At 44.5% G+C, this 25,742-nt stretch overlaps 1 protein-coding gene across 6 annotated transcripts in view; it reads left to right on the forward strand.

Annotated features, from left to right (window-relative positions):
- The first annotated feature begins 1,591 nt into the window (after positions 1-1,591).
- Positions 1,592-25,742, forward strand: part of CACNB2 (calcium voltage-gated channel auxiliary subunit beta 2) — a 422,888-nt gene continuing 398,737 nt past the window's right edge. For 2 of the 6 annotated variants that reach the window (XM_067030503.1, XM_067030506.1), the window contains exons 1-2: positions 1,783-2,124; positions 11,550-11,642. In XM_067030503.1, coding sequence (XP_066886604.1) covers positions 2,089-2,124; positions 11,550-11,642 — 129 coding nt within the window. In that variant the 5' untranslated portion in view covers positions 1,783-2,088. Of the gene's footprint in view, positions 1,734-1,782; positions 2,125-11,549; positions 11,643-12,611; positions 12,759-25,742 lie in introns of those variants that run through there. The other 4 variants (XM_067030501.1, XM_067030500.1, XM_067030504.1 and 1 more) reach the window with 4 other exon arrangements.

Consider the following 25,742-nt stretch of genomic DNA (forward strand, 5'->3'; position numbering starts at 1 on the left):
ACACCATGAAATGATTATCACAATAAGTTTAGTGAACATCCATCATCTCGTATAGACACAAAATTTTAAAAACGGGAATAAAAAATTTTCCTTGTGCTGAGAACTCTTAGGATTTACCCTCCCGACAACCTTCGTATATAACAACAGACAGCAGTGTTCATTACATTTATCACGTTGTACATTACAACCCTAGTGCTTAGATATCTTATAACTGGGAGTTTTCAACTTTGACTGCCTTCAGCTAACCCTCTGGCAACCACACATCTAGTCTCTTATTCTGTGAGTTTGTTTTTGAACCTTCAGTCACACTTAAATAAAAATGACAATTTTAACCCCGAAGATTAAGAAAATCAGTGACATTTTGGATGTCCCTAACCAACACCTGTTCTTAAAGCCTGACTCGAGTCACCGTATGATGGAGGTGGATGCGTTTATCTTTGAGAAGAGCAAGGACTGTATCCCATAATAACTGCATACACCATCTGACAAAATAGAAAAGGCAGCTGAAGCCTATGGTGGTAAATTTCCATATGTATATTTCCGTCTCCAGAACTGTCTCCGTTCAAGTGTTACAAAACCACACTGATGCCGGGAAAACTTGTTCTACAGAAAGTTCCACTGTAGTAAAAGTCGTTGAAATACGAGCTACCCTGTAATACAAAAAATACGTCTTATTAGGAATAGCTGAACGTTGTGCCGTAAAGGAAACATTCTTGCTACGGCTGCTACTCTCTTATCAAGAGTTCAGAATCCTAAGGAAATGCTTACACGTCCAAAATGGGATGTTTTTTTTAAGACTTCTCAACTCTACAGAAAAAGTGAAGAAGCGGTTGGCAAAGACGAAGACAACGCGGAGCCATAACGGGCAAAGTTCGGGTTTGGAAGTGGGTCGATTTGCACCCAGGAGCCCAGGCCAGCTGCAGATTCGGGCGGGACCGCAATCCTCGGGGCACCAGCGGCGTTCCTCTGCTGGCTCCTCGTCACTGCCGCCGTCCGGGGGCTCCGGCGGTCGATGGGGATGGGAGGTCCTCGGCAGGCACTTGCTCCCCGGGGCCGCCCGAGGCCTTGACGGGTTTCGGGCGTGCAGGGAAGGAGCGGAGCCTCCCGGGTCTCCGAGGCGAGGGACCTGTTCCCGCCCGCGGGCTCGTGGGGAGCGCGGGGGCTGGAGCTCGGCCGCCGGCGAAAGGAAGCCCCCGGGCGCGAGGCCTGGCTTTCGCGGCTTTGAAAACTTTCCAGCGCGCGTGCCACGGCGACGCGCAGCGGCCGCGCCGGGGCCCCGGCGGCCCGCGCCTCCCGCGGGCAACTTTTCGGCCTTTCGGTGGCCTGTCACTCTCGCCGGCCGACGCGCCTCCCCCTGGGCTCGCGCGGCCGGAGCGCCCTCCCCCTCGGCGAGGACCTGCCCCGGCGCCGCGGCTCCAGTGCCCGCTCGGCGCTCGCCCTGCCCGCGCCCCCCGCCGCCCGGCTCCCCCGCGCCTCGCTCGCAATCTGGCCCGGCCGCGCCCCGCGCCCTGAGCGCCGCGAGCCCCGGGCGGCCCCTGCAGCGGGGGGCGGGGAAGGGAGGAGGGGACCCGCCGCCGGGGGCCGGCTGCTGGCTCCCGGCCGACCGCTCGCCAATGGTCCAGAGCGACCTGTCCAAGTCGCCTCCCACAGCGGCGGCGGCGGTGGCGCAAGAGATCCCGATGGACCTGCCGGAGAACGCGGCTCCCGCGGGGGCGCTCGGAGCGGCCGCACAGGTAGCGAGAGCGCCGCGCCCGCCCCTTTCTTTGTGAGCCGCCCGGGCGCCGAGCTCCGTCTCTCGCGGCGCCGCCTCTGCCCGGATCCCTCGCCCGGCCGCTCGCTCCGGCCTGGGTCTCCTCCGCCGCCGCCTTCTCCTCCCCCCGCGCGTGGCCACCCCTTCTCCCCTGCGGGCGCCGGCGCCCCTGCCCCTCTCCGCCTCCTCCCCCCCCGCCCCGGGCTCTTCTCCGGCTTCCATTTTCCTCGGCTCCCCGAAGCCCGAGGGAGGGAAGGGGCGGGGGAGACCTCGGGGTCCTCGGAGGCTGCCGCGGCCAGCCCCCGTCGCCCCTTCCCGGGAGAGCCACATGGAGAGCCATGGCCCAGGCGGGCGGACGGGACCTGCTCCAGATCGTGAGTGCGGGGCGGGGGCCGGGAGGGGCTCGGCTTCCGCAGCTCCGCTCCGACGCCGACCCCGCCGGACCGGCTGTGAGCCGGGGTGGGAGTGGGGGGCGTGGGAGGGGACGCTCCGCCCCCGCCTCCCCCGTGACCCGCCTCTGCACCTGGGCGTTGCGCGGCGCGGCCGGCTCCGCTCCCCTCGCGGCCCTGGCCGAGGCTTTGCCCGGACCCCTCGGCGCCTGCCGAAGAGAGCGCGCTGGGGACGCGAAAGTTTTTATTTTCCCCGTGGCCCTGAAATGTGAGCCGTCTCGGGGAGCTCCGGGACCACCTAACCCTCCGACGAGTATTAGCGGTTTCTGGGGAGATGCCGTTTGCTGCTCGTCGTGAAATAGGAGATGTCAGTTGCAGGCGCTGGGCACGGATAAGGTGGCTTTTACGGAGGGCTTTGGCAGGTACCGTTTGGATTACAGGCGCCTCCAGTTCTCAGCGGTAAGGAGCCTCTCAACTTCTGTGCTAGCAGGGAAACGACTTACGACTTGAGACTCCTAACGGTGGGCTGCTTGGCGAGCCGTGGTGAAGAGGTCACGGTTACCTTCCAGGCATCACTTTTTGGAGAAGTGTGTCTTCTTTGCTTCGTGATATTGCCTTGTTGATTTCAAGCCTCCGTTTGCTAGATTGGAAATTGTGGGAAGATTATGTAGCTTTATGTTTATGCAAAATTTCTAAGTACATAATTTATATATTTCATATCTGTACATGCTCGAGAGAGCGTGTTAGTCTTATTTACTGTAGTTACGGGGGCAGGAGTGGGCCACAGTGATGATAAAATGTTTTGCTGCTTTGTTGTTTTGATAGGTGGTAGAAATGGACTGCTTTAGCTATCTTGATACTGTTACTAATGTTGGTCCTGGTGGCATGATCTTGGAGCTTTGTTGAACTTTCTTTTACCACTGGGAGATAAGAGTGCAGACTTAAAACATCATTCATTTTGATTTGAGACGGAGGAAAAATGTAGAAGGCAATCACTTGTATCATCAGAAATCCATGTCTTTGATAGAGGAATTCTTTTCTTTCCTAGAGGTAAAACAGCTGGATTTTAGTCAGCCTCGGGCTGCTTGGCTGCACAAGCCCAGTGGGGGCATGTAACTAACCACCTACCTTTCCATCTAGCCTCTGCCAGAGGACCTGAATTCTTACCAACCCCTGTCACGTTTGTTCTAGACTCCTGATTTTATCTAGATACTCACCAGGTTAGATGAGAGAGAGAGAGAAGTGTCCTCAGGGACTTCTATTATTCTAGGGTGAAGGTCTTTGAATACTGACAGAGGAAAGGACTTTTAAACCCTCTTTTCTCTTTGATCTTCCTTCAAGGGTTTTTGGGGTTTGGTTTTGCTTTGTTTTGAGTTTTTATTCTTATGATAAAAATAGAGTTCCTGAATTCCTGGAGATCAAAGCTAGGGCAGACAGCAAGCATGACTGCATTCAGATAAGAGATACTAATTTACTTTGTGATTTATGTAGTTAAACGTAAGGCAACAAGTATTTGCGATGCCGCTGCCCGCAAGGAAATGATTCAGATGCGAGAAGACTCACTGTCTGCCTTCAAAGAACGCGCTTTCCAGTAGCTGCAAGGGTGACAAATGGGTGACAGTCCTACGGCATATGGGGCACGAAGAGAAGTACGGAATCTTAGATGGTTGCAAAGGAGTTGAGAGCACAAGTACTCCCTTTGGAGTAATCTGTGAGGGCTTCATGTAAGAAGCGGCATTTGAGAAGGGATTTGAAGGATGGGTCAGACTTCAGCAGATTTTCAGAGAGATGGTGAGGGGCTATTCAGGACGCCAAGTCACAGCAGTTAGAAGTCTGATACGTTTGGAATCCCTAGTTTGGGAAGAACGTGGACAGGTGCAGACTGGGCACAATCAAGCAGAAATCTGACAGTTTGTGGCAATTTGAGGCCACATCTCGGAGACTTTGGAACCTGCAATGTATTGAAAAACAGAGAACCTTGCAAGGGGTTCAGGGAAGGAGCAATATAAGAGTTCATGGGGAAGATTCTCCTGGGAGTGTTCTGTAAGGTCGTTTGGGGTCTGCCAGAACGGAGATTGATGTAACAGTTTGGACAAGAGATAATAAGGTCTAAACTGAAAAGAGAGAAAGAATAATAGATAGGACAGGACTACAGATGCACACATTCCAGAGACCCAGGCTACAGGAATTGCAAGTGATGGAATGAGAGAGGGAGGGAGGGAGGAATGCATACTAGAAGCAGGTAAGTGGTATAAATATTCAGCTGCATTAGCGTCCATCTCCTTGCTCTCTCTACCTTCCAAAAATGAAAGCAATTTTCCTTGAATCGTGCTCATATCACAGCCATTATTTGGGGGAAACGTTGACTTGTTTATGTGAGATCTAATAAATCATGACAGCGCAGTGAAAACTTGGCAGGGCATCTCTTCCATGTCTCTGGGCAGAGGCCGGGCCAGCGGTAAAACGGCCAGAGAAAAAAAGCCTGTGTCTCTGGAGCATCTCTCTGTTTTGTGACACCAAGTCATAGTCGTTCTCCTGAGAAATGGAATTTTCATTCCATTTCATTTGCAGACAGTGTCTCTCAGCAATCGTGGGTTTTACGAATCCTTTCTCATTCACCTCTGGAGTACAATGGGGGGGTCCTATGTGAGCAAAGCAAAAGGTGGAGCTTCACAGGCTGCCCATTGCTCTTTTTTATGTCAAAAATCCTGCCCGGGGGGGGGGCACCCTCATACACGCCACCCCCCTCCCCCCAGCACACGGTCATAAACAAAATACATCTATTTCCTACATGAGAAGTGAGTGACAGTCTAACTGCAAATTCCTGAAAGTTCAGATCTAAACAAATTGCATCCCTTTTTGAGGTCACCTGTTGAACAGTTTCAGTGCAAACTTGGACACAGTCTGCCTCCGAAGTCAAGGTGCTAACTGAACGCTGTCCCTCCAGAGCTCCAAACCTGTGCTGTCCGCCATGGTAGCCACTAGTCACGTGTGGCTTCTGAGCACTCGAAATGTGGCTAGTCTGAGCTGAGATGTGCTATAAATATAAAATACACATTTTAAAATACATAAAAACACAGGTAAAATAAGCTCACGGATTACAGATCAACTAAAACTGCAGATAACATAAAAGTATAAAATACAGATTTCAGAGACTTCATAGGAAACAAAGAATATTCTGCATGTCATTAGTACTCCTACATCGACCGTGTGTCACAATGATAATATTTTTGATATATTAGGTTAAGTCAGAGACACTATTACAATTCATTTGACCTGTGGCCTTTTACCTTTTTCACAGAGCTACTACAAAATTCCTCTTATGTATGTGACTTCTATTTCTATGGGACAGCATTAGTCTGAAGTACAGCCCTGGGAGTTCTCCAGGGAGTTGGACAGATCTGGATGGAGGCCGGGTGGATGCAAAATCCGGGTGAAAGGAACTGAGTCTAGGATGGCGGCAGAGGGGAAAAGAGTGAGAAGGGGAGCGGTATCTCAGCACTTAAGGCCTTAAAGAGACGGTCACCAGCACCTGCCATCGCACCTGGAGGCGAACAGACTTGCTCCTGGCAGCAGCCTGAATCGCGGAGCCAGGCGCTTTCTCTGGAAAGTGCTGCAGCCCTTCCCCCCAGGTCAATACCCCTTTCCAGAAACTTTGCCGGACACTTTCGAGGTCCAGTTCAGTCTTTGAGGTCTCTCAGCATAATGGGCATGGGCGCTGGGCTTTATGTTTGGCTGCACCCTTTGCTCCCGACCCTCAGTCACTTGCCTCTTCGGTGGGATTTTGTTCTGCTGTTGCCTGGGAGAAACTTGAAAACCTGCTCATCAGAATTTCTGCGTGTGTTTTAAAATGCGAGACACAATATCTGATGGTTTGAGTGATCGGAGGTTTTAGTTAGTCGTGTGGCTTTATGTTCCTGTTCTTTTTGTCTTTCCTTTTGTGTAAAGAACTAGTTTACCTGTTGCCCTACTTGATTGCATTGAATTATGCAGTCTGTAGCCTCCGTCCTTTCAAGAGAAGCTGAGCAAAAGACGTTAACTCTGCGGGGGCTGGGTCGAGGGTGGCCCTCTTTGGTTCAGTGACCACGGGGACATGTCTCTGTCCTACCAAGAGTCTATGGCACACGGACTTTCACGGTAACAGAGAGTTCGGGTTAATTATGGCCCCTTAATTAAGTGACTGGGGCTGTCTTAGAATCCTTTCCAAAACCGGCTGGAGGTATAGATTGTGAAGAAGGCGAGCTTGGCCCCTGGGCATCTCCCGCCCTGGCCTCGTCCCCCCTCCCTTCTCTACCTGCAAGACCCCCAGAAGAGCGCTATTTATGCCGCTTCTTGAGTCCTTTCTGCTTTTGTGTAAACTGATCCGCATAGAGACCTTGATTCCCCTCTTTCTAGGGAACGAATCTCAGTGACGTCTCCCCTAGTGAAAGATCTGACAGCCTCATTCACGCTAAACTGTTGATAAATGAGGACATTTCATGTCTGATTCCTCTCCATTTAGTTTCGGCTTCCTTCGCTTCCGACTCTAAAATGAGGAAGGTCTGCAGTTCGAAGGGATAAATAGCAATGAATGCTGATCAAGAGGGATAGAAATTAATTTCAGGCACCAGCGTTTCGCTCACGGGGAGCAATTCATAGGTAGAAGAACTGTCACCTTATTCACCAATCACAGAAGCGACATTTTTAAAGCTGCCCCCAGGGGCCGCCAAGCCAACTTTGTGTGCAAGGCTGCGCTGAAGTCTCCACTTAACTGGCAACTTCTGTAATTAACTGTTACCATCTACTTCAGTCATACAGAAATTAGATTTCAACTACCTGTGGAAGTGTGACCATTTATTTGCTGATTTTTAAGATTACAGTCCAATTTGAAAAGTATTTAGTCTCAAAGAAGATAGTCATTCACATGAAACTGATACTAACATCAGGATGAATGGTGGAGATCTTTTTAATAAGTCATTTATATATTTGTGGCAATTTCTTAAATTTCTTTCTAGTTTCTGAAATCTTACTTAATTTGGCTGATGTTTTAGGAGAAGTAAAGGAATTCAAACGTATGGTTTTCTTTTTTCCTATTTGCTGTGGTGACTTCACTGTGTTTTTATTAAGCTGTATATAACCAAGAAGCAATTGAGGCGGAATTAGTGACTTTTCAGACTGTGTTCCCTAAGGATGTAGGGGTCGCTCTGCATACATCATGGAGAGTATTATGGGTTACACTTAGCCCTCTGGACATACCCCCTGTCTCTTCTTCCTTTTACTTCCTGAAACTCTGGCTCTAATTATTAATTGTTTCACATAGCAGATGTTTATATACTTAGTGCTGTTAAAAAAAAATTTTAGAAACCCCATTAGTCATAAAAGTAGCTGCATTTGAAGTAGCTAATTAAGAAAACTATACTTTTCCACATTTAGGCAACTAAATATTTGAATACTTAATCTTTCCTGTCTTTTATTATTTGCGTGAGGGTTGACCTTCACTTTTTTTTTTTAATTCCTTCATATGAAACACTCTGGTCCTTATTTTCCAGAATTTTGAATAACTAATACACAAGTCATTTTAGTCAGATGGACTTAATTTTAAATATGCATGGAATTAAAGGCAACTTCATTTGGTAATGATGGTATACATTTTTACCAACCTTTTTTAAAGTACATAAAAATAGACTATTAACTTTGCTTCTTCTTGATCCTGGATATTGTTATAAAAAGTAACTAGTCATTGAGGTGTCAATTGATAGTTAACTTTTTTTTTAAAAGGAGATTATAAGAGAGAAATTACTGCTGAAATTAGTAAATAGAAGAGGTGCAATTAAGCATATCTATTTTGGTTTTAAATAAATATATATAATGAATAAGAATTTGCTTTAACACCGTTAAGCAGAAACACTTTGAATACATTATCCCTCCTACATTTCAGTGATTGAAGAACAAGATATTCTTTCTCAAAACTATCACCAGTTTGTGTGCAATTCAGTATGCCATCATTTTTTCTGTTTCTTAGTACGGTTGAAACCTGTAATAATCCAATGTAGACACATTGCATTGGTAGCTAAGTACACCTGAAACAATGTTTGTGAACAGTGTTCCCAGGGGCCTGGAAAAATTAAAGTGACTTTTTAAATGTGTCTCATTTTTTTGCAGAGAACTGCAGCCTCCCCTGGGACTGGCTGTCTTAAATATTGTGTGGTTCTCACAGTGCCTGCTGGGCAATGTCAGCAGCCATGAAAAAGTTTATACTCCAAAGCAGCTGAATAGTAAAAACATACTTATCATTAAAAATCGGAAATAAATGATAATGATGGAATTTCAAAGAAGCTTTTCCCATCCATGTCCAAATGATGCTGGAAAGACACGGGGATATTGGGATGAGAGAATATTTCGTCTTTGTTCTCAAGAATAATTTATGCTCCGAATGAAGATACATAGTGTATTTCACACAGATTTGCCCTCACCTTCCCCCAAGGAAACATGTTAGGCCTTGAAAATGCTTTCAAGGTAATAAGTATTTTTCCATATGGAATAATATAAAAAAGGGTTTTTTTTTAATTTTAAGGAAACTTTCAGACTTTAAACGTTGTAGGCCTTGGAAGACACATTTGTCTAAACCTTTCTGTAAAAATTGGAAAAGGAAGAACATTGTTGAAAGAATGTTATTTTTCAACAGTTTACGGAATACTGTTTACAGAAGTAAGAAGAATATGCTGTTACGTGAAGAGAACCTTGTATTATGAAAGCCCAGCCTAGATTGTCTTTCCTTTTATGAAGCCGAGTTAATTAAATGCCATGGAAACACATTTGTATTATATAAATCCCCTCGATACTTGGAAGAGAACAAACATATTTAAGACAAATTTTTGCTTTAAAATCACACCACCCCTCTCACTGATTGCAAATTCATCTAAATTGCTCACAACACAAATGTTTGTAAGAGATTTCGGCTTGCCTAAGTGCTACATATATTATGGTTTATAAGATATTTCCATTTTAATGAAAACCATATGAATGTATAAAATATAACAAAAGTCTCATTTTTAAAACCTGGACACGGTGCTTTGCAAAAAAGCAAACTTGTAAATTCTGATCATCTAATGAAGTCTCTGTTGGCCTAATCCCTCTAAACACATTATACATTTTAGCCCAGTTTTTCTCCACTCTTCTCATTCTTATGTGGGTATCACTTTTTAAAATATTATTTTGAATCCTCACCGTGTGCTAGGTCTTATACTGAATGCTATAAATACATTCCTTCATTTAACACCTAAAGCCACCCTGGGAGGCAAGCCTTAATATCCCCATTTTTTTTTTTTTTTTTTTTTTTTTTTTTTTTTTTTTTCCGGTATGCGGGCCTCTCGCTGCTGTGGCCTCTCCCGTTGCGGAGCACAGGCTCCGGACGCGCAGGCCTAGCGGCCATGGCTCACGGGCTTAGTCGCTCCGCGGCATGTGGGATCTTCCCGGACCAGGGCACGAACCCGTGACCCCTGCATCGGCAGGCGGACTCTCAACCACTGCGCCACCAGGGAAGCCCTAATATCCCCATTTTTAAGGTCAGCTATAGTAGGATTCCCGCCTGTGTATATTTATCTGGAAAGCTCGGTGTTGAGCTATTTTTCACTTACATTTTAATGTGTAATTTTTTCTCAGTAACTTTATCCGTGCCTAGAATTAACCACAGATGAATGCATAGTTTAGTCTTAGTGCTGCTGTCAGCGTAAGCTGTAGGTATATTAGAAGAAGCAAGTTCATTGTAGATGTTTGTGCTTTTGGCCCTAACCTACTACTGAGACAAATTGTCTTACCTTTAACATCCTGTTCTTAAATGCTTTCTTCTTATTATTATTATTACTATTCCATAAAATTTGTTTTTTGCCTTCTCAGCAAAATAATTAAGTGGTTAAAAAGCAAGCTTTTGGATAAACAACAGGGTCCTACTGTGTAGCACAGGGAACTATATTCAGTATCCTCTGATAAACCATCATGGAAAAGAATATGGAAAAGAATGTGTCTGTGTATAACTGAGTCACTTTGCTGTGCAGCAGAAATTAACACAATATTGTAAATCGACTAGACTTCAATAAAATTAAAAAAGAATAAACTGTGCTGAAAACCATGCTTTTCCAGAGCAGTTCCTCAGAGCTATCTGAGAGGCTGTCTTTCAGGCTATAGTCCTTGGTTTGGCTCAAATAAAACTCTTTTCTACTCCTATTAATAATAAAAAAAACCCCCACAATCTTTTCACTTCATATTCAAACATTACAGCAATGGGCCAGAAAATTGTACAAAGTATTTTAATTTTGTATAATTTGCTACCACTTCTGTAGCTGTTTGAACATCTCTCAAAACATTCTCTAGATCCATCCAATAATGTGAAGAATTGGCACCGGGCTTCATTCATATTCCATCTAGATCAATCTATCTATTTATCAACTATCTCATCTATCCATCTATCTATCATCTATCAACTATCTAATCTATCTATCTATCTACCTATGTAAAAGTCATCAGAATTCATACTGTAAAATGTTTCTCAGCCACCATGTGCAAGGACCACTCCAGTATAGGAATACCTGTGGAATTACAAATTAAGACACGAAAAGAAGCAAAAACTGGCTGTTCAGCACCACTGGGAACAGTACTTCATTATGCACGAATCTACTGCCTTCATGCTCTCTGAAGGGTTCTGACCAGTTACTCTCCTCTCTCAGTACAACTGCCACAGTCCCTCCTGCACAGAAATGCGTATTTTTTTTAATGCCTTATCTTTAGTGGCCTTTGCCTCTTAACCACAGATACGCTAACAGAGAGCATAAATTGTGTTAATTCACCAGTTTTGAATTGCTTTGTCCAGAAACCTCTCCTCCCTATCAACTCACTGATTTGAAATAAATAGTTGTGATTCCACCAATAACTTTTAATTTAAAAATTTTATTTTATTGAAGTATAGTTGACTTACAGTGTTGCATTTATTTCCACTCTACAGCAAAGTGACTCAGACATATATCTATATTCTTTTTCATATTCTTTTCCATGATGGTTTATCACAGGACACTGAATAGAGTTCCCTGTGCTCTACAGTGGGACCTTGTTGTTGATCCATCCTACATGTAACAGTTTGCCTCTGCTCATTCCAAACTCCCGCTCCCCCCCTCCCCCACCCCTCTCACCCCCCACAGCCACCAGTCTGTTCTCCGTGTCTGTGAGTCTGTTTCTGTTTCGTAGATAAGTTCATTGTGTCATATTTTAGATTCCACATATAAGTGATCTCACATGGTCACCAGTAACTTTATAATCGTGCCCATATGATGACAATCCAACTTTGTCTTGATCTAGAACGTTGTCTAGAGCTAGGTCTAGATTCCTGCGTGAGAGTCTACTAATAATCTCATTTGTCTTTTTGTTTTCTTTTTTTGTAGTCATATGGGAAAGGAGCCAGAAGGAAAAACAGATTTAAAGGATCTGATGGGAGCACTTCTTCTGACACTACCTCAAATAGTTTCGTTCGCCAGGTAAGGGGGCTCTTAAATTCATGGTTTGGAGAAGTCTATGAAAATGAGTGAGTTCACTTTTGGTTGTTTTAGAGGTGGTCTTACAGTGACACCCCTATGATTTATGTAGTATTATTGTGCTTGCTTTTAGTTGAAGTGAAAGTTCTGCCGTTGAATGTCGTAATTAATATATTTAAATTTTAAGCGAGACCGTATGTGTCATAATTACACTCTTTCCCAGCCAGTTGGGGAAAGAGAAACGCAAACTTCAGTACAAAGGATTTCTTCAGAACAGCATGAATGAACCCCAGGAGAAATGATTCCAGGCTTGGGGGGTTTGCAGGGGGTGGAGGTAGGGAGACAGGCGGTGGGCATCCGTACCACCAGCTGTAAAGTTGAGATACTGGTCTTCCTTCGGCTGGAGTTTTCTTCTTCCCACCTGGGGCTTGAATTGTGAAAGAGAAGATTGGCTCTGCTCTTGAAACGGTGGAGGCTACTAAGGTCAAATAGCGCACATGGTGTCTGGGAGGCATAACTGAAACTGCTTTGGAGACAGAGCCCTCATCTCAGTTAAGGAGTTTGGAACTGGCCCCGAGGCAGCGTCAGGATCCCTGGCGTGGAAACGCTCTCATCCATGGTTACAGAAAGGCCTTTCATTCCCAGAGGAAGAGTAGAGGCAGCCACGTGTCTGAGGATAACAGGTTACAGGTGAGGCTAAAGTCTCATCAGGCGTAGGTGTGCAGTATCTTCATCTGCTGCTTCTGGGTGGAGAGGAAATGGGGGAGGAGCGAGCTGGAGGGAACCTGCTTTCCTGGCTGAAGGACCACCCCTTCCTGGCTAGCGGGCTCGTGCATCTTCTCTGGTCTGCGAGCGCTGGCTCCTCGAGACGGCGGCTGGCAACCGCAAGAGCTGCTCCCTCTCTACTGGAAAGGAGGCCATTCTCCCCACTGCTTTGGGGGGATCCTCCCCCCCCCCCCCGTTCGTTAGCAGCAGTTCAGCCCACACGTGTCGACCTGTAGCATCCGTGAGGATTCTGTCCTTGGCTCGCGGCTGCCTCCTTCCACGTTCCCGGCACAGACCGCCGATGGTCCGTCTCCAGCCATCCATCCCCTCCTCGTAACATCAAGGGCGCCAACGGTAAGTCCGAGTAACGTTACGGGAGAGACCTTGGTTGTGGTCTCTGCTCTTTGGGGTTGTTTCGGCTGTGGGAAGGCGGAAACGGAGAGCTGGTTGAGAAGGAGAGGAGCTTTTGTTGGGCGAAGAGACATCTGGAAAGAGGAGGGAAGAGGAAGCCACGTGAGGGCCCACGCCGGAGCCGGGTTCTGGCGGCGGCGGGGGAGCTGGGGGGGCGGCGGGGTGCGCGGGGCACTGAAGGCGCATGCGCGGGCGCGGTCTGCTCGCGGGCGGAATCCAGGCCTCCGCGGCCCGGGTCCGCGTGAAGAGCCCTGAGGGACAGTGACGTGGCTTAGGCGAGCCTCTTCGAGGAAGGCCGCCCAAGGCCTTTCCCATCTCCAGCCTCCGTATTTATTCTGCCTCCGGGCCCGGGGGCTTGACCCTCGCGGGTAATCCTCTCAGGACTGAGCGCTGGAGGACGCGAAGCAGAGACACGTAAGCTTCGTGGGGCAGCGAGGGGCTGCAGCAGAGCCGCGCACAATGGCAGGCGGCTGGTTGAAACTGCTTGCCGGGAAACGCCGCCATGTTTCAAGGGGGCGAGGTATTGCGATGGAAATAAATTAGGGCGCATTGAGCTCTGTAAACATGTCTTTTAAAGGCCGTCGCCGCGTGCCATCTTCCAGTTGTCTTGTTGGCTGTGAATTCCCCTGTCCTGGAGTTTTGAGAACTTAATCCAGAAGGTTAGGAGGGATTGCTTCACTGGGGATGGTAACTGGAATTCGTTTTTCCTTGTGACAGTTTCCTTCCGACTTGGTGTTCTTGGTGACCTGTGAGATCCTGTGCATGAAACACAGTTATAAATGATAAAGAGGGCTACGAAACGGCTTACGCTCGATTTAGATATATATCGCCATGTTTTAGCATGTCAGAAGACTGAAAAAAAAAAAAAATCTATCCTAAAAGTCTGTCTCCTTGAAATAAAGGTCCATCTCCTTGAAACAAACACCCAGCTCCTTGAACCTCAGTATAACGAGGTGCTCGCTGTGGCCTGGATTTGGGGTTCTGATTTTACCGTCATCGTGAACCCTGAGATACCAGCTTGTTTCTATCACAGAAGGAAAACCGGAGTCTTTGGCAAGAATGCTGAGTCCAACACTGTATTTTTCCTTTGGTAATTTAATCTCTTTTCTGCTAGAACCACATTCATATTTTGCTACCATTTGAAAAATAAGCAAAAGCCGCTATGGGATAGCTAAATATTTAATAGATTATGGTTTCATCAGAGGATCTGCAGAAATGCGGGGTAGGTAGTAACAATAAGTATATGTTAGATTAAATCATTTGAAAGCACTACTTTTGAACGGATTTTTATCATCAGTAATTGTTTTGTTACACAGGTGGCATGCATCTGTATATATTACTTGTCTGTGGCTGGGGCGTGTGTATAATTGGTATTGGAATGGTGTTCGGTCCATATCACTGGATTCTATTTAAAAATATAATTAGATTTTATTCCTGCCCTTGAATTAAAAATACTTTCCAGATAATTTTGAAAATCTTAGACTTACATTTTCGCAAACTGTATATTATTAAGACTTTTTAAACTTGGTCCTTTTAGGTGGTCTTAATAATAATGAGATTTAAATATTTTTAGAGGTTGAAAATGTGAACAGTTTACATAAAGAGATGGAATTTTTATTTTTTTAATAACTGAGAGAGTTTGTTATAGATCGAATTGGGGACCCTTCCCAAATCCATATGTTGAAGCCCTAACCCCCAACGTGACTGTACTTGGAGACGGGGTCAAGAGGTAGTTAAGGTTAAATGAGGTCATAAGAATGGGGCCCTAATCTCGTAGAACCAGTGTCCCTACAAAGAAGAGACACCAAGAATGTGCATATGCACACAAAAATAGGCCATTGAGAGGATGGGGGGGGGGAGAAGGTAGCTGGCCCCAAGCCAAGGAGAGAGGTCTCACGGAGAACCAACCCTGCCAGCACCATGGCCTTGGACTTCAAGCCTCCAGACTGTGAGAAAATATATTTCTGTTGTTCTGTTATGGCAGCCCTAGTAAACTAATACAGATATGTACACAATTGGGCTTGGAAGTAGACCAATTTTTTTTTAACTTTTAAAATATTCTTGGGAATTCCCTGGCGGTCCAGTGGTTAGGACTCCACACTTTAACTGCCAAAGGCCAGGGTTCAGTCCCTGGTTGGGGAACTAAGATCCCACAAGCTGTGTGACATGGTCTAAAATAAAATGAAATATAATAAACAAATAAACATTCTTATTGATATATAACATATATGCTGAAAGATACACAAATTATAAAGTGTTCAGTCTGATGAGACTGCGCAAAGCAAACACTCCTGTATAACCAACAGGTCAAGAAATAGGTATTACCAGCACCCGAGGGGCCCCCTTTGACCCCTGCCAATCGTTACTCCCTCCTTTCTCACTGAAGGTAACCAACCACTATCCGTACTTCTGAGACCATAAATTCACTTGGCCTGTGATGCAGATTTTATATTATGTCTGAATTCTTTCACTCAGCCTTACCATTGTTAGATTCATCTGTGTTGTACATTTCAGTAACTGGTTCATTTTCTTTGCTGGACAGCCTTCCATTGGGTGCACATCCAACAACTGATTTATCCCCTACTGTTGCTAGACATTGAGTTGTTTCCAGTTGGGTTTATTGAGAGCCATGCTGTGACATGCATTCTCGTATCTACCTGTGGTCTACATATGAATGCATGTTTTGTTCGGTGGACAGAGTGGAACGCTGGGTCGTGTGTTCAAGTCAAGTGAACACTGCAGAACACTTTTCCAAAGTGGTGAACCAGTTTTTACTCCCTCAAGCAGTGGAGAACAGTTTTAGTTGTTTCATAGCTTTGCCCACACTTGGTGTTGTCGATGGTTTTTCATTTCAGTCGTTCTTATGACGGTGTCGTCATAAATTATTGTGGTATTAATATCCATTTCCCTGCTAACTGAGCTACAGTTTACCTGTGGCTGGATCCAGGGAACATTGTGTGATATATAATATATATATTTATAATTGTATATATATTATATAAAGTATATAATATATGTTTAAACTTAGACTCTGAAAGATCTTACGATATGAAAGTATTTTATTACTCTCTATGGTAAATAGCCCATTAATCATTGTAATTTGGCCTATGGCTATTTGTTGGAAAATTATAACTATAGGTTGGAATATGTTGGAACGTACTGAATCCATTAGAACGTGAGCATGAGTGAAGGCTGCAAGTAAAAAGGTAAAAGCCATGGTTTTATTTTTTTCCATGCTTTCAGCTGTGTATTTCTGGCCATCATGTGTTTGTGTCGCTCTAACGAATTCTTTCAGAAGATTGATTAGTCTTAAGGAAAGGTTGCTTATAGATATGTTTCTGCTTTAGGCCCTCAAGCGGGACAACAGCTGCTGTGAAAGAACTTCTGTATTCTAGATCAAGGTTCCATCCTGGTGGTTGACCAGACCACTGTAAGCTAACCACATAACCCATCTTCTGCTTCTTCGCGTCATCAGCCTAATTGAAGTCAGTGATATTTCAGAGATGGGGGTGAGAGGATGCCTTCCCTCCTGAGCTTAGTTAATTTCCCCCAGGCCGTGGTTTCCATCCTGGAGCTCAGGGGAGGGGCTGAGTCCCGATCAGTAAGTGCTGCGTCACGGTCACTGTCCACAGGGATTGTCGGCTGCGTGTGGCAGACATTCATGGGCTTCCCATGGATGGACTGTGGGAAACCAGGTTGCTGTTGGTTCTGCTCTACGTAAGGTTGTTGCGAAGTCACAGCCTAGCTCACCTTGTATATCAAATACTTCAAAGACAGAACTTATTTTTGGAAACTGCAAGGAGGAGCATAACTTAGAAAGAAAGTTCATTGTGGTTTATCCGTTGGCTTTTTAAGTCTCGTTCCTTTATGTTGCGCTTAAAATGTCACCTAGGTGCAATATAGGTTCGCTGTATACTGAACGTAGAATGTCCATAGTTCTTTTTTATGTAAATTAGGAGGTTAGGAGATCTATTTCAAAGGTTGTTCTTCCAGGAGCAGCATAGCGATAAGAGCCTGGACGCCGAAGCCAGTTTACCTGAGTCTGGATTTCTGCCTCTGCCGTTTATTTATTAGCTGTGGCTCTGGGACAAGTGACGTGATCTCTCTGTACCCCTCCATCTCATCTGCGAAATAGTGGTCACCTCAAAATTTGGTCGTAAGGATTACATGAGTTAAAACTTGTAAATTGCTTAGAATGGTACCCGCTACCTACTTCATACTATTTAAGAGTGTGTTATTCTTACTTATGAATATTATTACCTATTTAGAACATTAGCTAAAACCTGAATAAGAAGTAGACCGTGGCAGAGGAAGTAACAATAATGGTTATTGACTGTTATGGTTATTTGCTGTATCTTCTGTCTGCGGCTCCATTTTACAGATGAGACCGTTAAGACACAGAGCAGTAACTTGTCCGCAGTCACACAACAAAGTAAAGTTGGAGTCGGGATTTGAATCCAGGGGGCTGACTGGATCCTTGCTGTCCTGGCTTATGCTGCACTCCTTTGTAACAAATGCCATGAATAAATGAAAATCAGTTTCACACGTTTAGTTCTTTCAGCTAAGAAAGACTTGGAGAAAGACTCCTACCAGTGTTTTTAGGACAAACACAAAGTTGTTCTTTTAACTTCCTTCCTTGTAGGAAGGTGAGGGTGTCTCTAGCGCTGACAGTTTTCCCTAGCGTCAGTGATTTTAAAAAGAAAATATTAAGTATCAGTTCTTTACTTCTTTCATCAGAAGTTGCCCAGATTCCCAGTTGGTGTCACCATTTTCGCAGACTCTGTCATCGTTATTGGTCCTGAGAAGTATAATTAGAAGAGTGTTTATTTTTTCCTTTCTCCCGTGCAAGTCAAAGAAGCACAAACTTTTTAGAATTGTGAAAGTCCTTTTTTCTTTCTTTTTTTTTTTTTTTTAATAAACTTGGAAGTGAACTCAAGTCTGCATCACCTGCAGCGTCACACTGGTTGGTTTCGAGGTTTGACTGACGCTGATGTTGGCCCATGAATCTGGGTAAAGTTAGACATGTATATACGGCACCTGGGTTTAATGTCAGACCCCTTTAGAAATGATTTTTTGGTTCATTAGGGCTTGCCCTTTGTAAATAGGCACTTTAATTTTAATATATTGAGGGGTGGAAAGTGTTAAAGATGACTTATAGGCACCGTAATTAGAATTAATGAAGATTCTTGTTCAAATTGTTCATGTCCTAAAAGGTATTTAATACATCAAGCTGTGGTTATCTTGCATTTATTATTAAGACATAAAGATATCCAGACTGTCTTTGATTGTAGTATAAATTCTTTGTAGTCTTTGGCTCTGTGCTGTGAACAGATCTATCAATAAGAGAACTTCATTTCTCATAATAATAAACCTGGAAAGGCTACAGTTCTTAAAATCCTTTGCATTTCATGCCCGGCATAAATTTCTAGTTGATGAAGATAATTCAGTTTTCATAGAATTTAGCTCTTTCCCCCAACTTCATCCAAAGAAAGGGGAAAAAAAAATCCCCGAGGTTTGTTGTCAGACATGGAGAAGGAGAGAGAAGAGGTGAACTAGATGTTTATTTTCACACCAGTACCTAAGCAAGTAAATGAATTTACTGGAAGAAAACAGGACGCTAGGAGTAGCAAGGCCCACCTGGCATTGAAGGATAGAACATTTGTGCTGTTCTTTTCAGGAGATTGTGCAAGAACTGCTAACTGTATAAATTCTTTGATTCTGCCAAGGTCAGGGAAACTATGTACATCTGCAAGGAAAAGCTGGTTATCAAAGTTAAAGCAGCTTGTGGGGTGCGGTGAGGGCAATGCTAGTAACTGCTCTCCAGTCCCATTACTTCTCTCTTAGGTCCTCCTCTCCTCTTCTCTCTCTTTTTAAAATGTCTTTATTTTCTTAAAGATGTGTTCTCCCTGGCTACGTTTATGTACCTGGCAGTATTCCTAAGATGAACACCAAATGCTAAGGGGGTGACTGTCAGCCAGTTTGTTTTATTTCGACGATGCCACAGCCTGGCAGCTTTCATTCAGTGTTCAGGGTACCCCGTGATCTGAGCTCTCTTCTGTGCTCTGCTGAGTGAAGCCAGGACTCACCAGCTGTCTCCACTGATGATTTTGATAGGTCTCCCAGTGGTACCAGCTGGAGTCCTTTGTGCCAAAAGTTGAGCCTTAGAAATCAACAACTCTTCGTGGACTTTGCAAGCACCATTGTTTTGGTGGGGTTCCCGGGGAAGAACTTTGCAACTGAGCTGGGGTTTTGCTCACCAATTTATGTTGCGATTGTCAGGAAGTAATCCTGTCGCGTCTAAGGGCTTCCAGGATACGGGCTTCCAGGATACAAATCGGAGTGACAGAATGGAATGAACCAAATATTTAACAGAAGGTTGCAGGACACTTTTCAGAACATGATATTCTAAACACATTCCATTGCTTTCCAGTACCATGTTCTTGGGGCTGCTTTTCTGGACCTTTTCTTTGGTCAGATTGGCTTTAAATACAAATGATTAATCACAGAGACATACAGTCTATTTTTTAGCTTTGTTTTGCAAAAGACAGATTAAACTGTGATAATGATTACAGACTCCAGGCCTGCATAGACTGATATGTTTAAGGTTGGATAAATCTTTCAGCCCTTAAATACTGGCTTGTTGCCGTGTTAGGCTGTGTTCGTCACAAACATAACTATAAATAATAATGCTGTAGATTTATTGCCCCTGTGATTTCCTGTAAATGTCTTTCCGTCTTATTAGGCATTCATTTAGATTTTGTGAATGGCAGAACCTGTTCTGAGTCCTCTGAAGAACTCTTCTTAAATATATATCAGTATGAAAATATCGAGCTCTTCGAAAAGTCCGTTGTTCTTTCCATGGTGTAGGCCTTTATGTTACTGAGAATGTTTTACTTGTTTCTTTTAGTTGACATAAGTACTTTACAAAGTATTTTTTAAAAGTTCTGTTTTGTACTTTACCATGTCATGAGCTTTAACATGTCTTTTTCAACATAATTTTTGTAGGAGAACAAGGGCATGGTTATATACCAACCTTCCTCATTTTCAGATTGTTTTCATGTATTTGGAACACCTACCCTGTAAACTAGTTTTGATTAGGTTTCCTCATTATTAAAATAATGTTGGAGATTGATGCTTTTCTTTTTTTCTTTTTTTCTTTTTTTTTTTTTTTTTGCGGTACGCGGGCCTCTCAGCGTTGTGGCCTCTCCCGTTGCGGAGCACAGGCTCCGGACGCGCAGGCTGGCGGCCACGGCTCACGGGCCCAGCCGCTCCGCGGCACGTGGGATCCTCCCGGACCGGGGCACGAACCCGCGTCTCCTGCATCGGCAGGCGGACTCCCAACCACTGCGCCACCGGGGAAGCCCAAGATTGATGCATTTTTTGTCTTTGCCTACCTTTTTACCACTGAGATAAAAAAATATCACTTTACAACCCAGAATCATTTCTGTAGGTGTTTTTAGACTCTCAGATATATTTCAAATTATAATATACTTTCCACTTATGCCCCGTTTTCTTCCATTATTTTTCATCTTCTGCTTGGCCAATCCACGCAGAGTCCTAGCTAAATTAGCCCCACTAAATTAATTGAAAACGTACAGGTGATCTAATATGGAGCAATTAGGATGGCCAAGAAAATGGGGTTCCGTTCAACAGTGAACTTGCAATAGCTTTTCCGAGTCGCGCTGAAGTGAAGGTCAGTTACTTCCCTGCAGGGTAGCTGTTCACGTGTCTCAGGTCTTCACAGGCGTCATACCCAAGATAGCAGGCTGATCCACCCAAGGAATAGTTCTCTCTCTCCTATTCTGTCTTTCATAGATGTAAATATCGTCAGCTTCTCTTCGTTCTCTTATTGTTTCTGGACATCTTCGTGCCTGATGATTATCAGATGCTAAAGAAGTCCTTTTTGAGAGTGTGGCTCATGTCTCGGAAATATTTGCAGTAGTTCAATCCAACAAGTTTTCCCATCTCATCATTTTTCCACATTCATGACCAAGCATGTGTCTTTACTGCAAAGCCCCGAGATGGAGAAAAGGAACGGTTTCTCCTACCCCTGCTCCAGATCTTATCATGATGCTTCCTTTCACCCTCTGCTTATTTTCTTTTTTTAGAGTTTTTATGAGTTTATTTGTAAAACATTTAGAATAGTGGTTCTCAACTGGAGACAGTTTTGTCCCCCAAGAACATCTGGCAATATCTGGAGATGTTGCTGGTTGTAACAGCTGGGGGAGGAATGCTGCTGGCATTTATCCAGCGGGTGGAGGCCAGGGATGCTGCTAAATGCGCAGGACAGCCCCCCAGCAAAGAATTCTCCAGCCGGGAGGTCAACAGTGATGGGCTTGAGAAACCCTGATTTGAAACAATGCCTTTTGCTTCTGATAAATGTTATATTAGCAAGTGTGGCTTTGCTGTGTTATGTTAAAGATTCCCTCTCCCCTCCGAGGGAAGAAAGACAAGAATAAAAGGGAGAAAGGGGACCAGCGACTCTGTCCTGCATGTACACGACGGGTATCATGATGAGAACTTTTAGGAGGGTTGCAGGTATTCAAGATGGTGTCCTTAAAACGTTTAGCCCAGTGCCTGGCATGTCGTAGGTGCTTGGTAAATGAGAGACTTGAGGACTGCCCCACCTTTGTCATTGATCAGAGGATGGTCACCCTCTGCTTATTTTAGAGTTTGAGAGTAAAGGAGGGGGAAAAAAAACAACCAGGAAGATGGTCACTGTGGGAGGGGAAGACTTCTCTAGAGTCTTCTATTGACTAGTAACTGGGAGAAAATATCAAGTTCTTCAGGAACTCCCTTGCTACCATCTCACCATCTGTGTCATTCCTGTAAACTAGTGCTCTTAGCTTAGGGCTTTAAGTTTCCCTTCGTATTTCCTTATGTCCTTGATACACGTAGAAAAGTGCCAGCTTCCATGCCTTCTTGTACGTGACACCTGGTGACAGGAGAGCCCAGGGGACAGCCTGACTGTTTGGACTTTCTGACAGGGACACGTGGCCTAGACTCTGCCTTCTCCTCTCCATCCTGAGTGTCTGGGCACTGGGACCTCACCAGTTCTTCCTTCCTGGAAAGTGCTATTTTCTCTGAGTCAGGGGTCCTCTTTTTCATGTAGGTGTGACCTTGAAGTTTACTCCCATTCAGATGTCTCACTCCCATGGAAGGATCTGTCCAGTTCTCTTTGGCCCAGGTGCTATATCTGAAAACTGGAAAATGTCCAACCACCTCTCTAAAGCAACCCCCGCCAACCAAAACAAGCAAACTTTTCATTTGAAAGAAAAATAACGTAGATGGTATATTTGTTTGCTAGAGCTGTTGTAACAAAGTACTGAAAACTGGGCGGCTTAAACAACGGAGATTTATATATTTATTTATTTTTAAATTTTTATTTATTCATTCCTTCACTCATTCATTTTTGGCTGCATTGGGTCTTCGTTGCTGCACGTGGACTTCCTCTAGTTGCGGCGAGCGGAGGCTACTCTTGCCGTACACGGGCTTCTCATTGCGGTGGCTTCTCTTGTCGCGGAGCACGGGCTCTAGGTGCGCGGGCTTCAGTAGTTGCAGACGCAGGCTCAGTAGTTGTGGCTCACGGGCTTAGTTGCTCCGTGGCATGTGAGATCTTCCCGGACCAGGGTTCAAACCCATGTCCCCAGTATTGGCAGGCGGATTCTTAACCAGCGCACCACCAGGGAAGTCCCAAACAATAGAAATTTATTGTCACCTGTTCTGGAGGCTAAAACTCTGAGATCAAGGTACTGGCAGGGAAGGAAAGATCTGTCCCAGGCCTCTTTCCTTGGCTTGTAGGTGGCTATCTTCATGTTCACACGGTGTTCTCTCTGTTGTGTGTTTGTCTGCAATTCCCCTTTTTATAAGGAAACCAGTCATATCAGATTAGGGTCCATCCTAATGACCTCATTTTAATTTAGGTACCTCTATAAAGACCCTATATCCAAATAAAGTCATATTCTGAGGTACTGGGGCTTAGGACATCAACACATGAATTTGGCAGGTGCGTAATGTAACCCATAACAGGTGGCCACTCTTTTATAATTAGCATCATATATAATCTGTTTCCTTATACTTTAAGTGTTTAACATGATGACAGACTTAGACTAAAAAGCACTGACCCCAAAATTAACAGAAAAACATCTTTTACTAGAGTATTAAAAGAATAAAAAGGTGCATTTCCCTCACATATGTCAGTGATCCATGTAGAAATGAAACACCCATGTATTTTTGTAATCAGCCCATTAAACTTATATCTCAATTATGAACCCACTTTGATTTTCTTTATCATATGATCTTTTATTTAGAATAATCAGTTTCTTCAAAGTATAAAATCTCTTCCTAAGGCCTTGATCACTTATACCTAGGGACATGTCAGAGGTTTGTAAAACATTTAAAAGGCTTTTAAACATTAAACTTACTAGCATAATCCAGAATCTGGTTCTCACTTTAGCATATGAGTAAAATGCATATGAACTGTTGCACATCCACAGCAAATGTTTTCTTTGCACTCAGCTTCAGGACAGCCGTGAGTACACACACATACAGACATTTATGCATATATGTGTGTGTATGTATTCTGTGGCTTCTAAGTTTTTCTTTTACCCTTTCTTTTCCCTCTCATATTTAAAAACAGAGCTGTATTTTAGAATGTAATTTTTGTTGTTGTTGTTGTTGTTGTTTGTTTGTTTTTGCCGTGCGCGGGCCTCTCACTGTCGTGGCCTCTCCCGTTGCGGAGCACAGGCTCCGGACGCGCAGGTGCAGCGGCCATGGCTCACGGGCCCAGCTGCTCCGCGGCACGTGGGATCCTCCCGGACCGGGGCACGAACCCGTGTCTCCTGCATCGGCAGGCGGACTCGCAACCACTGCGCCACCAGGGAAGCCCAGAATGTAATTTTATGCCTAAATCATATGTGTCAAGATTGGAGCTACTGTTTTAAAATACTTTTTGTACTTGAATTTCTCACAGTGAATTATTGTCCATTACGTTCTTGCAGTTATGACTTCAAGCTTATAGACGTTTAATAGCAAGAAGAATGAGGAAATAACATCCTCACTTAATCTTTCTCTCTGACAATTACGAGGAGAAAAAGCACATGGTGGGTCAGAATGCCCTGCTATGTGTTAGTTACTTGTGGGGAAAAAAAATCAAAGATCATAGCTTGTCTCTTGCTGATTTATTTGAGGACGCTTACTGGTTCGCCAAGGTGAGGCTTCTACAGAAGAACAGTACTCTTTTCAAGGTCTTATTTCAAGTGATGTTCCTTTAGGAAGCAGGCTGTGTTTAAGGAAGGAGTCCAGACTAGAAATCTCTATTAAAGGCTTCACAGTCAAGTGTGTTGTTAAGATCAACGGCTAGACATGTGCATTTTGGAAACAGTTCACAAGGAATGCTAATGCTCACTAATGATTAAGCACTGTTACCTGAAAGGGATCAAGAGATGAGAATGTATCATAAAGAAAAAACATTAGGTAACTAGTGGCTCCTAGGGAAGTAGTAAACCGAGGCCTGACTTACTGACTTATGAATGACCATTCCTGAACTTGAAGTATATACTACAGTAGAAGAACAGAAGAAAGTCCTGTGCGAGCCCTGAGGAAGTGACGTTTTAATCTGAATGGTGAGGAGAGACAGCATCTAAGCATTTATCCCCCAAATAGTTTTCAATTTAAAATTCCAATTTAAATGTAACAACTTAAAATTGAAATTTTTAATTAATCATTTGAAACTTAAAATGTTAAGTGTGCAGTGTGTTTCTGGGATGCTAAGTACCCACGTGCCTGGAACCGGGGCGAACGGAGAGATGGATGGGAGATGAAGTTGGGAACAAAGGAGTGATCTTGGGGGGGCCGTGGGGTGTGGTGGCTTGAAGCAGGACCTTGTCTTCTTTGCAGAAAGAATTCAGCAAAGAGACAGAGATTGTGAAGCAGATAAAGTGTTTCCTGGAAGCGAAGTACCTGTGGAAGAACACAGAGGCAGACTCGAGCCCAACAGGGGTGGCTGAGATCGCTTATATGGGGGCAGTTTTCCGAGTTCCCTTTGGCCAGTTATCTCATTCATGCCCATATTTGTTCTGACCCAGGGCCCTACCCGATTAGCACATGCATCTTTCAGCCAAGATGGATTCCAGTGCAAGGGTTTCTGGGAGGTTGGCAGGACATATTATGGGCTGGCACCTCTTCCCTTCTCTGACCCCTGAGGAACTTTACTGTGCACGTGTGGTCTGGGAGGTCTCCTTGACCATGAGAATGAGAAAAATGTGGTCGCCTTATCTTTTACTCAAGCAGGGCTCTGCCCCTGTGGTTTCTTTATCTCCAAGTGTCAACAAGAGAATGGTTACAGTTACTCAGCCTGGGGCTCAGCTATATCCTGCCTCAGGAGGCCACCAGATCCCAGACGCCTCTGTGCCATGATGGGTTGTGATGCAACGTCCTGGGGAGGGGAAAGGTTTGCAAGAATGCACTGATGGGTTGGCTCATTGGAAAAGCAACTGGTGTCAAGGAAACTACTTGAGTAAAGATGATAGTGATCACTAACGTTTATTGAATGCTGACAATGTGCCAGCCACTCTGATAAGCACTTTCTTTCATCATTAGCACAACTCACTGAGGTGGACACCATTAGTATCCCCATTTAAGAGATGATGAGTTGAGGCCTACAAAGATTAATAATTTGCTCAAGTTCATACACTTAAAAAATACATAGTATTTGTTACGTCAAATTGGTGTCCTCTTGGGAATGTCTAGGTGTTTGTTGGGCAATGAGAAACTTGAGACAATAGTGATGGTACTCAAAATCTGGGAGAAAGTGGCATGGCGGTTCTGGGTCATTGGGCCAAAGGCAGAGACTGTGACTGTTGACTCTTGGTGTAAGGCATGGGGTCCGGCCACCGAGCCAAGACTCTGCTAGAGCTGGACATAGGA

The sequence above is a fragment of the Kogia breviceps genome, chromosome 3 (assembly GCF_026419965.1).
Source record: "Kogia breviceps isolate mKogBre1 chromosome 3, mKogBre1 haplotype 1, whole genome shotgun sequence".
In the NCBI taxonomy this organism is placed as follows: domain Eukaryota; kingdom Metazoa; phylum Chordata; class Mammalia; order Artiodactyla; family Physeteridae; genus Kogia; species Kogia breviceps.